We start from the raw sequence: 16,344 nt of genomic DNA on the forward strand, positions 1-16,344 counted from the left end.
TCGTATTTTCACATATAAATAAAAAGGTGGTGATTTTGTTTTACAGATAGATTTTCACTTCCAGACTTTTCTATTTGATTGGATGTATTTAAACAACAAGTTATGCAAGAAGGTTAAATTGATTGATTTTACAAGAGTTTGAGTTGAAAACCCATTGCTTAAGTAAGGTAACATGAAGCCAGGAGTATGGCACTTTCTCCTGTCTAGTCCCTTGTCCCTTTCTCTGGGCTCTAGTTGCACTAGACTAATTGCTGTGTTCTAAACATGTCATGTACAACAAGAGATGGTACAGGACAGTGGTCTTGAGTACAGAGAGACAACCTGTGTTTGAATCCTAGCTTCCTTGGTTTTTTGTTTTTGTTTTCGTTTTTTAGCTCTGGATCTTATTAACCTCTGTGTGGCTCTGTTTTCTTATACAAAATCAGGTATATAATAATGGAACTTTTTCACAGAGTAGTAGTGAGGATTAAGATAGTTAATACATATAATGGGTTTAAAACAGTGCATAGAACATAGTAAGTGCTCAGTAAATATTAGCTCTTTTTTTCATTCTTCACTTGTTTTTTTGCCATTCTTAAGCTATTCTTATGTGGTATGGTGTGTTTTCTCCTCATCTGTCTTCTAAAATAGTCTGTATTTTAACAGTCTTATTGCTTTTATGAAGCTGTCCTGCAATTTTCAGTTGGGATTCTAGCCTTGGCTGTACATTGAAATCACCTGCGTATTAAATACTGCTGCCTGCCGTTTTTGCTCTGTGCTAGATTTGGCTTGTAGTGGCTTGTGAGAATGGATGGTTATATTTCCATGGAATTTTCTTTCAGGTAAGCTTTGATAGCTTAAAATCAGCCATGGTGAGAATATATACACTCTTGAAATTTGCAGATACTACCATAAGCATTCTTTTCAACCTACTTGGTATTTTAGTGATTTGTTTATAAGCGTCTCTAAATAGATACTGAGCCCTTTAGTAGGGTTGTGTTAGTTTGCTAGGACTGATGTAACAAAGTACCACAGACTGGGTGGCTTAAAAAGCAGAAATGTATTGTTTTACACTGCCGGAGGCTAGAAGTCCAAAATCAAGGTTCCAGCAGGGTTGGTTCCTTCTCAGGGCTGTGAGGGAAGGCTCTCCCAGGCCTCTCTCCTTGGCTCATAGATGGCCATCTTCTTCCTATGTTTCTTTATATAGTCTTCCTTTTGTGTGGTGTCTGTGTCCAGATTTCCCCTTTTCATAGGGACACCGGTCATATTGAACTAGGGCCCACCCTAATGACCTCGCTTCAACTTGATGACCTCTGTAAGCACTCTGTCTTCAAAAAAGGTCACATTCTGAGGTACTGGGGGTTAGGAGTTCCACATAGGGATTTTAGGAGGACATAATTCAGCCCGTAACACACAGCAAGGAACTCCTTTTTTCCATTTATTCCTGTAGTGAAGATTTGTTGAATTGAAAAGGAAACATCAGTTAGTTATTCATGTACTATGAATTCCAGATCGTCAGTTTGTTGATTTTATTATTTTTTTTGAAGCAGCTGTTTCTTGGGATAATATCAGAGTTCGTTATTTGTAGAGAAAAATAGTTTAGGAAGATTGGTTATTTTAAGTTGTCTGAGGCAGGCTCGAGCTTGTTAATGAACTCAAAGGCATATGATCCGAGTGAAATGGTCTTGATTTTGTGTCTGTCACTGAGAGAATGCTTTTAATCATGCATGAAAAAAATGTTTGAGATGAATATCCACTAAGCTGAGAATGTTTTAATGCTGATCATTCTCTTGAGGATTATATAAGACTCTCAGAAAAGTAGGATTTCTTTTGCTTTTTCTCGAGGGCATATAATGTCAGGTAAAGATTTTGTGATTTTTGTGATTAACAAAAATGTCTTTGAACCACAGGAAGCGTAAATTATTTTGTAAAAATTTGCTTTGTCTTATGATGATTGTGTGTATGTGAAATAGTGGATGACATTTAAACTATGATCATCTCAAAGCATATAAATATGGAATTTTTGTGTGTTTGTTTTTTTTGGTTTTTTGGGGGTTTTTTTGTGGTACACGGGCCTCTTACTGTTGTGGCCTCTCCCGTTGCGGAGCACAGGTTCTGGACACGCAGGCTCAGGGGCCATGGCTCACGGGCCCAGCCACTTCGCGGCATGTGGGATCTTCCCGGACCGGGGCACGAACCCGTGTCTCCTGCATAGGCAGGCGGACTCTCAACCTCTGTGCCACCAGGGAAGCCCTGGAATGTACTTTATGAAGTTAAATGTTTTTCTTCAAAATAAGATACTTCTCTGCACCATTGCTTTTTGCTGAATAAATACTTGAATTAGAATCTTATTCCAAAAATGTATTTGAAATACACACTGGCACAGGAATTTGTTGGTCTAAATGTTCAGATTTTTTTTTGGAATTTTATTATTTTTTATACAGCAGGTTCTTATTAGTTATCCATTTTGTACTCATCAGTGATTTGTTCTCTACATCTGTGTCTCAATTTCTGCCCTGCAAACCTGTTCATCTGTACCAAAATGTTCAGATTTTTTAATAGAAAATTTTCAGCTATAAATTATATATGGCAAATACATAAAGCTTTAAATTAGTTTTGGAATAAAGCTTTAATTTTTAATCAACCTTAAGTATAATTTACATGCAATACAATTTACACATTTTAAATGTATGAGTCAAATCAATTTTGATAAATATATACATCAATATAACCACCAGTCCAATTAAGATATAGAACATTTCCATCTTCCCAGAAAGTTCTCTGTGCCTCTTTGCAGTCATTTTTCTCCCCATGTCCACCTCCTACTCCAAACAAATACTGATCTGATTTGACTGTTACAGAATTTCACATAGATGGAATCATTACGTTATGTACTCTTTCATATCCAGCCCCTTTCAGCATAATGCCTGTGAAATTCACCCATGCTTTGAGTGTATCGGTAGTTTGTTCCTTTTTATTGTTCAGTAGAATTGCTACAAAACTTGTTTATCCATTCACATGCTGAACATTTGAGTTTTGGTACTGTGACTGATTGAACATGTCAAAAGTGGTTTGCGAAGTTTCGTGCTGATGATTTCTCGCTGGACGATGCTCCACTGTTGGGTAGACCAATTGAAGTTGATAGCGATCACATTGAGACATTAATTGAGAACCATCAATGTTATACCACACAGCAGATAGCCTACATAATCAAAATATCCAAATCAAGCATTGAAAATCATTTGCACCAGCTTGGTTATGTTAATAGCTTTGATGTTTGGATTCCACATAAGTAAAGAGAAAGAAACCTTCTTGACCGTATTTCTGCATGCGATTCTCCACTTAAACGTAACGAAAACGTTCTGTTTTTAAAACAAATTGTGATGGGCGATGAAAAGTGGATACTGTACAATAATGTGGAACAGAAAAGATTGTGGGGCAAGCAAAATGAACCACCAACAACCACACCAAAGGCCGGTCTTCATCCAAAGAAGGTGATGTATTGTGTATATCGTGGGATTGGAAGGGAGTCCTCTATTATGAGCTCCTTCTGGAAAACTAATTCCAACAAGTACTGCTCCCAATTAGACCAACTGAAAGCAGCACTCTATGAAAAGTGTCCAGAATTAGTCAACAGAAAACGCGTAATCTTCCATCAGGATAACGCAAGACCACATGTTTCTTTGATGACCAGGCAAAAACTGTTACGGATTGGCTGGAGAGTTCTGATTCATCCACCGTATTCACCAGACATTGCACCTTCAAATTTCCATGTATTTCGGTCTTTACAATATTCTCTTATTGGAAAAAAATTTCAATTCCCTGGAAGACTATAAAAGGCACCTGGAACAGTTCTTTGCTCAAAAAGATTAAAAGTTTTGGGAAGATGGAATTATGAAGTTGCCTGAAAAATGGCAGAAGTTAGTGGAACAAAACAGTGAATACGTTGTTCAATAAAGTTCTTGGTGAAAATGAAAAATGTCTTTTATTTTTACTTAAAAGCTGAAGGAACTTTTTGGCCAACCCATAGATTCTTTTCCCATATGAGTCATTACAGAGTATTGAGTAGGGTTCCCTGTGCTATACAGTAGGTCCTTATTAGTTACCTATTTTATATATAGTAGTGTGTACATGTCTAGGTAACTGGTTTTAGAGTTTAGCAACTTCTGTTAATTTTTCTAAAGGTAAACTTTAAAATTAACCTGTATCTTTTGTTTTGTCATCTTTGAAGACTGCTATTTAAGTGGCCTTTGAGTGACTTCTTTTGTTTCTACCTGTGAAATGAAAATGCTTTGTGTCTATTTAAAGGCATTTCAAGCATCAGAAGTAGGTGAGGTGCTATTTTGGGGAGGGGTAGTGGTTTCTGAAATCCCACATTAGCTTTTCGTCATCTTCATCCTGTGCTCCCCTGGAGTGAAAAAGGTACTGTTAGAGACACGTCTTGGTAGCTACTGAGAATATCTTTCATTGCTGATGTGTTTTTTCCTTTGTGCCTGTCCTGTCCAATTTCATCTATTCTAAAGCGCTCTCCCTTTTTTCCCTTTTCCTTTGAGCACATGACTATTCCAATCTTTCATTCTTAAGTAGCAGTAATAATGTTAATAATAACAGCAATAACTAACACTATGTATTAGACACTATTCTAGGGGCTTTATAATATTTATTGACTGATTTAATCTTCACAAACCCCCTGTGAGGGAGCTACTATTCTTTTAATACAGATTTCCAGGAAACTGAGGCAGAGAGCTGTTAAGTCTGGGATTATCCAGCTACTAAGTGGCAGAACTGGGATTTGATCCAGACTTCCTGGCTCTGAAGCACAGGCTCTGAACCACTCCATTATACGGCTTCTCAGTAAAAACACAAAGAAGCAACCATTCCCTTCTTTCACCTCTGCTTCTGGACTTCAAAAGGAATCATGTTTTATAGCACTGTTGACATTGTTTTGGTTAATATTCCATGAAACTTTCATTCCTTTATAATGCATATTACAGTTTGTATTTCTATCTCTGGCAGTAAAGTTCCTGACAAAAAGCATGTGTGCTTCAAACAAAGTAGCTTTATTTCTGAAGGTATTACTTTACAAACTGCAGTCCCACATATCCAGTAGAAAGCACAGGCCATCCTAGCATGTGGTTATTCTTCTGGGAAAGCGTCTTAGAGGAGGTGAGTCATGGCTGGCTTGTTAAGTAAGAATATGTGCACAGGGCTGGGGGTATGGTATGTGGAAATGGGTGGCAAAAAGACCCAGGATTGGGATGGACTGAAAGATTAAGAAAGGATAGAGGTTTTAAAATATTGTTCCAAGGGAGTTCATCCTTAGAGAAGATTTCCAGGGTCGGGGAAGAAGAGCTGGGAGGTTATGACTATAGGCAGAAATGATGCCTTCTCTAGGCCCTTGGGCCTTCTGCCTCCATTCCCTTCCCCTTCGTTTTTCTCTTCCCCCTGATTCCCCAAGTTTGAGCACTCTCTGACCTCATTGCGGAAAGAAATACTTCCCTGTCAGGTTAGCAATTTCCAGACAGATGAGCAATTTTTTGTTGGAGTGTTACCTTTTTCTTTTTTCCTTAAAGTAACAACTACTATAAAAGAAAAAGTAAAATCGAAAGCTAGAGAAAATTTTAGAAAGGCATGAGTTTACCTAGTGTAGACTTCTTACCTTAAGATAAGGTAAGATAAGATAGGACCTCCTGTCTTAGTCTTTTGAACAGCAGGCACAGCTGCCATTCGTGCAGGCATTGGTTACTTCCTGGGCCTTAGGCCTCCTCTGTCTGAGGCCCCATGGAGTTTGCATAGTGAGTGAGGAGAATTCTCAGTTCTTCTGGCTCCCCAACAGGCCTATCCTCTGGGGCTAGGTCCTAGTGTTTCCTTACTTCGGGTCTTTCTAACCCTGCGGGGGCTTGCCCTAAATCTGCTTTTAATTTCTAGCCCCCAGTGGTAACTTGTCTAAGGTCCCTTTATCTCTGCTTGGTGGGAAAGTGTGTGTGTAGTGGGGGCCGGGGGCTTCCTGGTCTCTACATTCTCTGACTTGTACTCTGTCTCCCTCTTGATTTGGTCTGAAGCAGGCTCACCAGCTGAAATCAAACTGGGTCTTTCTCACCTCAGTTCACTGTTGCCCATCTGGCCGACCGTAGAGGTTGCCATCTTTCTAAGATGCTGTCTGTGTGATTGTGTCCACTTCCTTCTCTGGACAGCAAAAACTCCTTTTTTGCTTTTTGAAAACTGTATACTTTATAGTGAGTTCTTATTGAATTTTTAAAAGTTAAAAATGAACATATTGGCTCATGTAAGTGAAAAGCTTGAAGGTAGGCTGGAATTGGGCATGGATGGATTTAGGGGCTCTTCTCTTTTGTCTCTCCCTCTGGCGTTTGCCCTCCTACATTCCACAAGGTAGCAGGAAGGTTGCAGCCATTCCATTTCCTGGACTCCTAGCCTCCCAGGTTTAAGTCCAGGGAAGTGGACAAACATCTTCTCCTGGGAGCTCCTGTGTAAATCCTATAATCCACTCTTTCCTTTTTCTTTCTCTCTTCTTTTTTCTTTTTTTTAATTCCTAAGAAACCTGTGCCTATACCAAGTTCATAGACGTATTCCTCCATATTTTTCTAGAAGCTTTAGAGTTTTAGCTATTTATTTATTTATTTATTTATTTATTTATTTATTTATGGCTGTGCTGGGTCTTCGTTTCTGTGCGAGGGCATTTCTCTACTTGTGGCAAGTGGGGGCCACTCTTCATTGCGGTGCGTGGGCCTCTCACTATTGCGGCCTCTCAAGGAGCACAGGCTCCAGACGCACAGGCTCAGTAGTTGTGGCTCACGGGCCTAGTAGCTCCGTGGCATGTGGGATCCTCGCAGACCAGGGCTTGAACCCGTGTCCTCTGCATTAGCAGGCAGACTCTCAACCACTGCACCACCAGGGAAGCCCTCTTTCTCTCTTCTAAAGAAACAATTTTATTTTTTGAATAAGTAGTATATTCCAATGGTTCAAAAATCTAAAACTCTTGTAAGGATATGGGATGAAAAGCTTTTCTTCCATCTTGTCCTTTTTATCATTAAGTACCTCTCTTTGTCTTGTTATATTGCTTTTTGTCCTGAATTTTATCTTGCCTGATAAGAAAATCTTGTCCCATGCTTTCTTTTTATTTGCACTAGCCTAATATATTCATCTGGGCAATTTTTTTCCAGCCAACCTTTTCTTTCTAACCTTTTTGAATTACTTTAAGTTTTGCTCCTATTGGTAGTGTAGAAAGTTTTTCTTCTTCTTTTCAAAATAAATAAATTTATTTATTTATTTATTTATTTATTTATTTATTTATGATTGCGTTGGGTCTTCATTGCTGTGTGGGCTTTCTCTAGTTGCAAGAAGGAGGGGCTGCTCTTTTTTTTTAAGGTGTAAATCATATAATCAATCTCCAAAATTAAATGTTAGCAAACTCCATCAGTATACTAAAAAGGATAAATACAAGATAGTGTGATGCCTTAGCTGAAGAATATAAAAACAGTTCAACATAAAGAAATCTAATAATATAACTCATCACATTAGTAAGGTAGAGGAAAAAAATATATGATCATCTAGACAGATGTGAAAAGTATTTTGATAAAATTCAACATCCATTCGTCCATTATTAATTACAAGACAACACCAAAAATGACAGCAATGCTTCAGGAAACTTCTATACTGTGTAAGATTATACAGGTGAAACAATAGCAAGCACTAGTAATAGACCCAAAAAAGTCAGAAGAATAACAAGAATAGTTACTATGACCACTAGTATTCAGCATTAGGGGCTACTCTTCATTGTGGTGCATGGGCTTCTCACTGTGGTGGCTTCTCTTGTTGCGGAGCATGGGCTTTGGGTGTGTGGGCTTCAGTAGTTGTGGCTCATGGGCTCCAGAGTGCAGGTTCAGTATTTGTGGTGCATGGGCTTAGTTGCTCCGCGGTATGTGGGATCTTCCCGGACCAGGGCTTGAACCTGTGTCCCCTGCATTGGCAGGCAGATTCTTAACCATGGTGCCACCAGGGAAGTCCCAGTTTTTCTTCTTTTGTAATCCAATCCGAGGTTAATTTTCTTTAAATAAGTGAGTTTAGCCCATTTACATTTGTCATTATGGTAGATATATTTGATATTAGTTTGTCCATATTCAGTTTTCTATTTTTTTTTTTTTTTTTTGCGGTATGCGGGCCTCTCACTGTTGTGGCCTCTCCCGTTGCGGAGCACAGGCTCCGGACGCGCAGGCCTAGCGGCCATGGCTCACGGGCTTAGTTGCTCCGCGGCATGTGGGATCTTCCCGGACCAGGGCACGAACCCGTGTCTCCTGCATCGGCAGGCGGATTCTCAACCACTGCGCCACCAGGGAAGCCCCAGTTTTCTATTTTTATATCTTAAAGAATCTTCCACTATGGCCTGTTTTCCTTGCTGTTTTTCTGGGGTTATTCTGATATTTTCATTCTAGTGGTTGTCTTTATAATTTGACATAATGCCCTCAGTCTTCTAAGAAAGTGATGGTTCCCTATTATAAGAAGTAATAAATTAATGAATTTCATCCTAATTCTGATACAGAGGCATTGTAACTATGTTACATAGCCTGTTTTATTCAATCTCGATCTCTATTGCATTCTGTCCTCAGAGGAAAGAATTTATCACTCAGCAAGCTTGGAACTCAATCTGTATTATTATTATTATCAACAAGTACACTGTCAGAAGAGGCCTTGGGTTTTCCTAGAGTAGATTGTCAGCCTTTAGCAAGGCTCTTTTTATCTATAAAAATTATAGTTTCAAAAGTCAGCATAGATCATAAATTGGTAAGTTGACATTTGGTCACAATTAAGCATTATCAAAATCTTTGTAGGTAGTTTGCTACTCAGCACCAGAGAATCACCAATTTTATGTCCAAGTTGACATTCATTACTGGGTCTAAATTTCCCCCTTTTTTAAGTGTAGGTTCCACACTTGTTGAGAGTTTTATTGCCTCTTAATTTTTCAAAAACAATATATTTGGCAACACAGAAGCATGTAACATATGAGAAGGATTTTTTAAAATTAGAAATCTTGGGACTTGCCTGGTAGCCCAGTGCTAAAGAATCCACCTTACAATGCAGGGGACATGGGTTTGATCCCTGGTCAGGGAACTAAGATCCCACATGCTGCAGGGCAACGAAGCCCGAGTGCTGCAACTACTGAGCTCATGTGCCTCAACTAGAGAGTCCGCGTGCCACAAACTACAGAGGCCACGTGCTCTGGAGCCCGCACGCCACAACTAGAGAAGAGAAAACCCGCTGCCACAGCTAGAGAGAAGCCCGCATGCTGCAACAAAAGGTCCCGCATGCCTCAACGAAGGTCCCGCGGTGCCGCAACTAAGACCCAATGCTGCCAAAAATAAGTAAATCTTTAAAAAAATAAAATAAAATTAGAAATCTTAAAACAGTCCAGCTTTGCATACCCCATGTAGTGATTGAGACTCATATGCTGACATTAGTCCTCCCATCCAGTGCAGAAGGGCAGTTGCCACCCCAGGCCCATGGAAGAGGAGCACAGCCTCTGTTCAGCCTCTTTTCTGTTCAGAAGGCTTCAGCCTCTGGTCACAAACAGCCTCTGTAGAGGGTGGGAAGGTGTTTTTTTAATAATTTTTTAAGTCCTAGGTCAATTATGGGACCATTGTTGACTTCCTTAATTTTGGGGGGAACAGATATTTACTGCTCACCTCTAATAGAGCAGCTAAAAACATAGACTGTCTTTGGAGAAGATTTGTATTTCCACTTTGTACTCTAGTCCTACAATGGCTGCCAGTATTGTTTGTGTAGATGAGTGTCTTCAGTCTGCAGTTTGCCTGTGAGTCACCCCGAAAACCCTGTTGAAAATGAAAATACCTCGTCTCCTCCAGCTTCTTGCTGAATCTAGATGGAACACATTTGGGGTGTGGCATCTGTGCTTTTAATGTGTGTTGCAGGTGATTCTGATGCAGGTATTTCACAGGCTACAGTTTGAGGAAACCAAGATTGACAGTTCTCTGTTGAATATAGAAATTTTACTAAAATCTAGTTTGACAAAATTCTGGTTGGTTATTACTCTCTATGTATACAGTGTTTCAAGTAGACTTTTGTTTCAAAGATACAGTGATTGGATTTTACCATAAAGAAATCTAGGGAAACAGAGAAGTGATTTCACATATAACTCCAATCAGTTTGTGGAAAAAATGTTTGCATGAGGGTATTTTATATACAGATTGCAGAATGTTGAATTTAACACTCTTGTAATGCTTCCATGAAAGCCTCAAGGGTAACTGACAAGTCCATCTTTATCAAAATTAATGTGTTTCTAAATCCTTATCTGCTTCTCAAACAAAATATTAGAACAGTAGTTGAGTTACCAGCTGTCTTGTGTGTTCCCTCTAGGAACTTGTACAAAAGCATTGTGGAACTCACCTAAGGTCATTCATTGCTTTTTGAGTTACTAAATAGCTTTGCAGTAGGCTTCTAAAAATCCAGGTATTAAGGGTGTCTACAGGAAGATAAAAATTGATAAGAGATTTGCAATAGTTAGTCTGATACTCTCTCCATTGGATTAAGGTGGAAAAATCCTCTTCAGCATTACAGATGGGAGAAAATCCTCCCTCTTAGATTTCTTTCTGAAGCAGCTTATGCCTGTCTAGTCTTGCAGTAGAACAGAAAAAGCCTTTGGAGCTAGGTATGCTGGCACAGATTTTCTGGGGGAAAAGAAAAACACTAAGAAATCAAATTTATAACTTTATTTAAGCAACGCAGAACATCATGACAAGTATAATATATTCCAGGAATGCAAAGATCATTCAGCATCAGAAAATATGAATAATATCTTACCAGATTAAGTGAGAGGAAACAATATGATTATTTTAATGCCTATAGAAAGAGCATTAGCTAAGATTCAATAATCCTTTATGACTAATATTTTATTTTTGCAAAAACTGGGAAACTTAACAGACCTCGGGCTAATACGTCATTTATTCCAAAACCCATTAGTAAAAATCATATTTAAGAGTTGAAACTTTGGAAGCATTCCCATTAGTATCAGTAAGAAAACAAAGGATGGCTGTTAGCCTTACCTTTGTTCAATGCAGCCCTGAAGGTCTTAGACAGTAGTGTAGTGAAACAGGAAAAAGAAATGAAAAATAGAAATTTTCTTCTTGAAGATGATATTAATTCATACATAGACAATATAGGAAAAAAGTGTTTAACATTGTTGCTACATATAAAAATTTAGATTCATGTACACTGGTGATAAGCTTTTAGTCAATGTAATAGAAGAAAAGATTCCCTTCACAGTCGTATTAATCTATAATATATCTAAGAGTAAGCACAATTAAAGATATATATAACATGGAGAAGATTACAGAACATTATTGTTAGGTATAAAAGACATGAATAAATACAGATAATATGCCATCTTTAATAATAGGATATCTTGATTTGTTAAGATATCATTTCTCTCTAAATTAATTCATTGCAAATCCAGTCAAAAGCCCAATAAAGTTTTTGTGAAACTTGACAAAATGAACCTAAAATTTCTAAAGAAATTCAAAAGCCCAAGAATAGCCAAGACAATCTTGAAAAGCAAGGTAGGGGCCTTGCCACAGATATTGATACCAAACCATGGAAATTACAATACTGTGATCCTGATACAGAGATAGGCAAAAAGATCAGTGGAATAGGATAGAAGCCAGAAACAGGGTCACACATATTTAGAAATGTGGAGGCAGCATTCTAAATTAGTAGGAAAAGATGAAATGTTTTATAATGGTGCTTGATCCTTATTTGATAATCATGTGGAAAATAAAAGTGTATTTCTACCTTCACACCATCCTCCAAAATAAATTCAGGTGAATTAAATTTGAAAAGCAAATCCTAAAAATTTACTCAAAAATAAGAAATAATTGAAAATTTAAAAACAGATATGAAGAGACAAAATTGAGCTATTTGTAGTGAGGTGGATGGACCTAGACGCTGTCATACAGAGTGAAGTCAGAAAGAGAAAAACAAATGCCGTATGCTAACACATATATATGGAATCTTAAAAAAAAAAAAAAAGGTTCTGAAGAACCTAGGGGGTAGGGCAGGTAAAGACGCAAACGTAGAGAATGGACTTGAGGACATGGGGAGAGGGAAGGGTAAGCTGGGATGAAGTGAGAGAGTGGCATGGACATATATGCACTACCAAATGTAAAATAGATAGCTAGTGGGAAGCAGCCGCATAGCACAGGGAGATCAGCTCAGTGCTTTGTGACCACCTAGAGGGGTGGGATAGGGAAGGGTGGGAGGGAGACGCAAGAGGGAGGGGATATGGGGATATATGTATACATATAGCTGATTCACTTTGTTATATAGCAGAAACTAACACACCATTGTAAAGCAATTATACTCCAATAAAGATGTTAAAAAATATGTCCATCTTCATGTATAAATTTTAGAAATATAATTCTGAGTGCGAAAGCAAGTTGTAGAAGGATAGGTGTAATAAAGTACTGCTTATATGAATTTAAAACATGAAATGATACAGTGTATTGTGTAAAGATGCTAAAATATATTGTAAAGTATAAAAACATACATGGTGCTAATATGCACCAAATTGAAGGTTGTGTTTACCTCTGAAGATGATAGATGAATATGACTGAAGAGGGACGTGTGCAGGATACACCTGTATCTGTAATTTTTTTTTTTAGATAAAAATATTCTAAACCAACATGTGGCAAAATGTTAACATCAAGTGAATGTCCAATAGTAAAGAAATGGTGCAATAAATTATGGCTTTTACATACTATCAAATATTTTTCAGCCATTAAAAAGAGTGAGTTGTAGCTAGGTCACTTTATATGGAGGGATTTCCAAGAGTTATTATTTAGTGAAGAAAAGAAGATGCAGGGAAGTTTGTATAAAGTCATCCCCTTTTTATAAAACAATGCATGTATGAGTAGGTGTATGTGACATACTTACGTATGACCATATGAACATGAAAAAGATGAGGAGGGATTCCTCCTAGGCTGTTAACAGGGGTCGGGAGTGAGGTGACTAGGAAAGGAGAGGAGGGGAGGGGAGGGGAGGGGAATGGGGAGTCAAGCAAACTAGAAAATGGAAAAGACAATGATGCTCTACTAGCATGGTTGATGATTTGATGATTTTGTTTATGTACTTACATGATCATTTATGTATACACACACACATATATGCATATTTTTTAAAAGTGTAGAACCACTTATAGAAAGAGTGAGAGTTGACTTAAGGGGAATTTACTATGTTTGACTGGAGGCTGTGGTAGAAGAAATGGACTTATTAGCATAGTGCCAACCAAAGATGCCACTTCAAAGAAATTAATGATGTATTCTGTTTCTAGTGGATTTCAACAATGGATGCAGTTAAATGGATGCTTTTCCATTTTTCTCCCTTTTGTGTTTATTAAAGTAACTGACTTTAATTTTAATGAGTTTTTAATAACAATATATATAAAGTACTGACAGTGTGCTAGGTGATATAAAATACCAGTAGTAAAAGTAATAATATTTTATGAAATGCAGCCTTTTGACAGGGAAACCTTAGCTCTTTTTCTCTTTTTTTTCAACTTGGGAGAGAATAAGGAATGAGTCTTATTTATTTTGGTCAGGTCAAGGCCTAAATACAGTTAGTGCAAGATTATGGATAATTAATTTTTTAATTTTGCATTTTTTTCTTTCAGCGTGCGGGATGACAGAATTCGAGTAGAAAGGATGGATAACATGTATTTTGAATACAGCCATGCTTTCCAAGAGGTTACAGAATTTTATGCAAAAGTCGTAGTTGACAGTAAAGGTAAATATTTTATACATGTTAGCCATGTGTCCTCAAATTTAACTGAGTTGAAATTTGGATAAAGGTGCAAGTTTGACTTAAACTCTAATGGAAGCTAGATAGTTATTGATTAATAACTGGAAGTAGAGGGGAGAGTTCACTGTTCTTGTACTCATCAGAAGCACAACTGCAGCTGCTTCTTTGTAATTATGACCATTTAGTAACTTGATGTTTTTGACATATTCATTGGAGTGTAACAAGTTAGTTACTGAAGAACCTTCCTTTTTGCTTCCTTTAAAAGATAGCCCATCTTCCCTGGTGGTGCAGTGGTTGAGAATCCACCTGCTGATGCAGGGGACACGGGTTCGTGCCCCGGCCCGGGAAGATCCCACATGCCGCGGAGCGGCTGGGTCCGTGAGCCATGGCCACTGAGCCTGCGCGTCCGGAGCCTGTGCTCCGCAACGGGAGAGGCCACAACAGTGAGAGGCCCGCGTACCACACACACACACACAAAAAAAAGATAGCCCATGATTTTCCTGCAATTTTATAAAATGTCTGGGTAAATCTCCTAATGAAGGCTAGCATTTCCAAAAATTGATGGCCAGAATTAAAATACCAGAACATTAGCGACAGGGTCATAATATGTTGGATTACCATTGTTTGTCTAGTTCACATTTTCTCAGCCAAGTATCTGTTTGATTTGGTCTGTACCCCTCATTCCTACCAGTTCAGCTTATGCTAAGATCCAATTTTATCCCCTATCATAAGCTGCAGAGCTTTCACTGTTAGACCAGCCTCCCCCAGCTCCCTCTTAGGCATCAATGTCTTGTTGGCATTTCTTTCCCCATCCCTTTTAATGTCATGGTGTCTTGACCAAATTGAATCAAGTGTCTGAGAGTGTAACCCACTTATAATGGCAGTCCAAGATATCACCAAGGGATCATCATCTTATGTTCAACTAAAGACAAGACTAAGTCATGAAGCTATCATAAGCCACTCTTGGCATCAGATTCACTTAGAAGGATATAGGACAGAAAATCCAGTTTGCCAACAGGATGCTGTTCCTCTTAGTGGGAGGAGTCCTCAGCAGTCTTTGCAGCAGTCCACAGAGTCTTTGGGTGCTTAAAATCCCCTCCCTCCTTTAGTGACTGCTCAGTTGCAAAGAAAGCAGACTTTCATCAGGGGGATGCATGATCTGCCCTGGCTTAGAAGCCCCATGCCCTATAGGAAACCTTATCTCTTGCTGGAATTTCTCCAAAGGACATGCCAAGTTCAAAGAGTCAGTGTACTCAAGGAAGGCCAAAATTCTGGAGTCTGGTATTTATAATTTCCCCTAGTTCAGATGCAGTTTACTGATTTCAGGTCATTTTTACCATACGCAATGCTACGTCATAACACAATGGCACTTCATCTTTGTCAGGTTTCCTGGGGAACAGAGCTAGACAGTTAGAAGATGAAATTCTCAGTAGAAGGGAAAAGAGTTTTATTAACTCGTTATTTACACCTTGGTTTTATAAAAAGCTATAGTTGAAAGTAATGTATTTTATATTACAGATTTGTAGAGGATATCTTGTAATTTTTTCTAAAGGTTATAAATAACTACTTCAAAAAAGTTAAAACATAGTTGTGTGTAAGGAAAAAAGTACAAGTCCTTCCCCTCAAATCCTTAAGAATTTTTTGATGTACACATCTACACATAAACATACATATTTCTATGTATTTGTTTAATATAACTTGTATTTATTCTTTGAACTAATTTTTATTGAATGCCTATTTGAGGTATTTTACGTACTGTAAGGAATTAAACAGACAAAAATTCCTGTCCTGGAGTTTACAGTCTAATAGGGGGAGGTGTACAATAAAATAGTGTTTAAAGGTGATGAGTACTATACAGAAAGGCAGGGAAGAGGTGAATTTTTAAGTAGAGTGGTGAAGGAAGGCCACACTGAGAATGTGGCAATTCAACAAAAGTTTGAACGAAGATTAAAGGAGTTAAGGGGGGAAACCACATGGACATGTGAAGGAAGTGTTTCAGGCAGAGACAACAGTTAAGTACAACATATCTTAAGTGCTTGGTGTGTTTAAAGAATATCAAGGAGCCTGGGTGCTGGGACAGAGTAACCAAGAGGGAGAATATTAGGAGGTGAGCTCAGAGATGAAAGGAGATGGAAGGCAGGTTGTATAGGGACTTTTAGACCCTGTACAAACTTGTGCTGCTTCTCTCAGTGAGTTGGGAAATGTTGGAGGATTTGTAAGCACAGTAATCCAGTTATGTGACGTACATTTTAAAAAGGATTCATTTGGCTGCTCTGTTAAGGATACCCTATAGGGCACAGGGATAAAGGTGGGAGACCAGATGGAAAGCCATTCCCATTAGTAGGTGCATAATAATCTGGATGTACTGAAATTTATTTAAGTAATACCTTATTGATGTTCATTTAGGTTGTGTCTCATTTTTTAAGAGGGAAGAGATATGGGGATATATGTATATGTATAGCTGATTGACTTTATTATAAAGCAGAAACTACTAGAAAAGATTTTTCAACTCAACTTTTTGGTATACACATCTTTAACAAG

General features: G+C 38.2%; 1 protein-coding gene across 6 annotated transcripts in view; it reads left to right on the forward strand.

Moving 5' to 3' along the window:
• Window positions 1-16,344, forward strand: part of MSH3 (mutS homolog 3) — a 183,014-nt gene that overhangs the window by 43,750 nt on the left and 122,920 nt on the right. For all 6 annotated transcript variants that reach the window (XM_059060650.2, XM_059060649.2, XM_067031233.1 and 3 more), the window contains one exon: window positions 13,676-13,788. In XM_059060650.2, the coding sequence (XP_058916633.1) occupies window positions 13,676-13,788 (113 nt within the window). The remainder of the gene's footprint in view (window positions 1-13,675; window positions 13,789-16,344) is intronic.

The sequence above is a fragment of the Kogia breviceps genome, chromosome 4 (assembly GCF_026419965.1).
Source record: "Kogia breviceps isolate mKogBre1 chromosome 4, mKogBre1 haplotype 1, whole genome shotgun sequence".
Taxonomy (NCBI): domain Eukaryota; kingdom Metazoa; phylum Chordata; class Mammalia; order Artiodactyla; family Physeteridae; genus Kogia; species Kogia breviceps.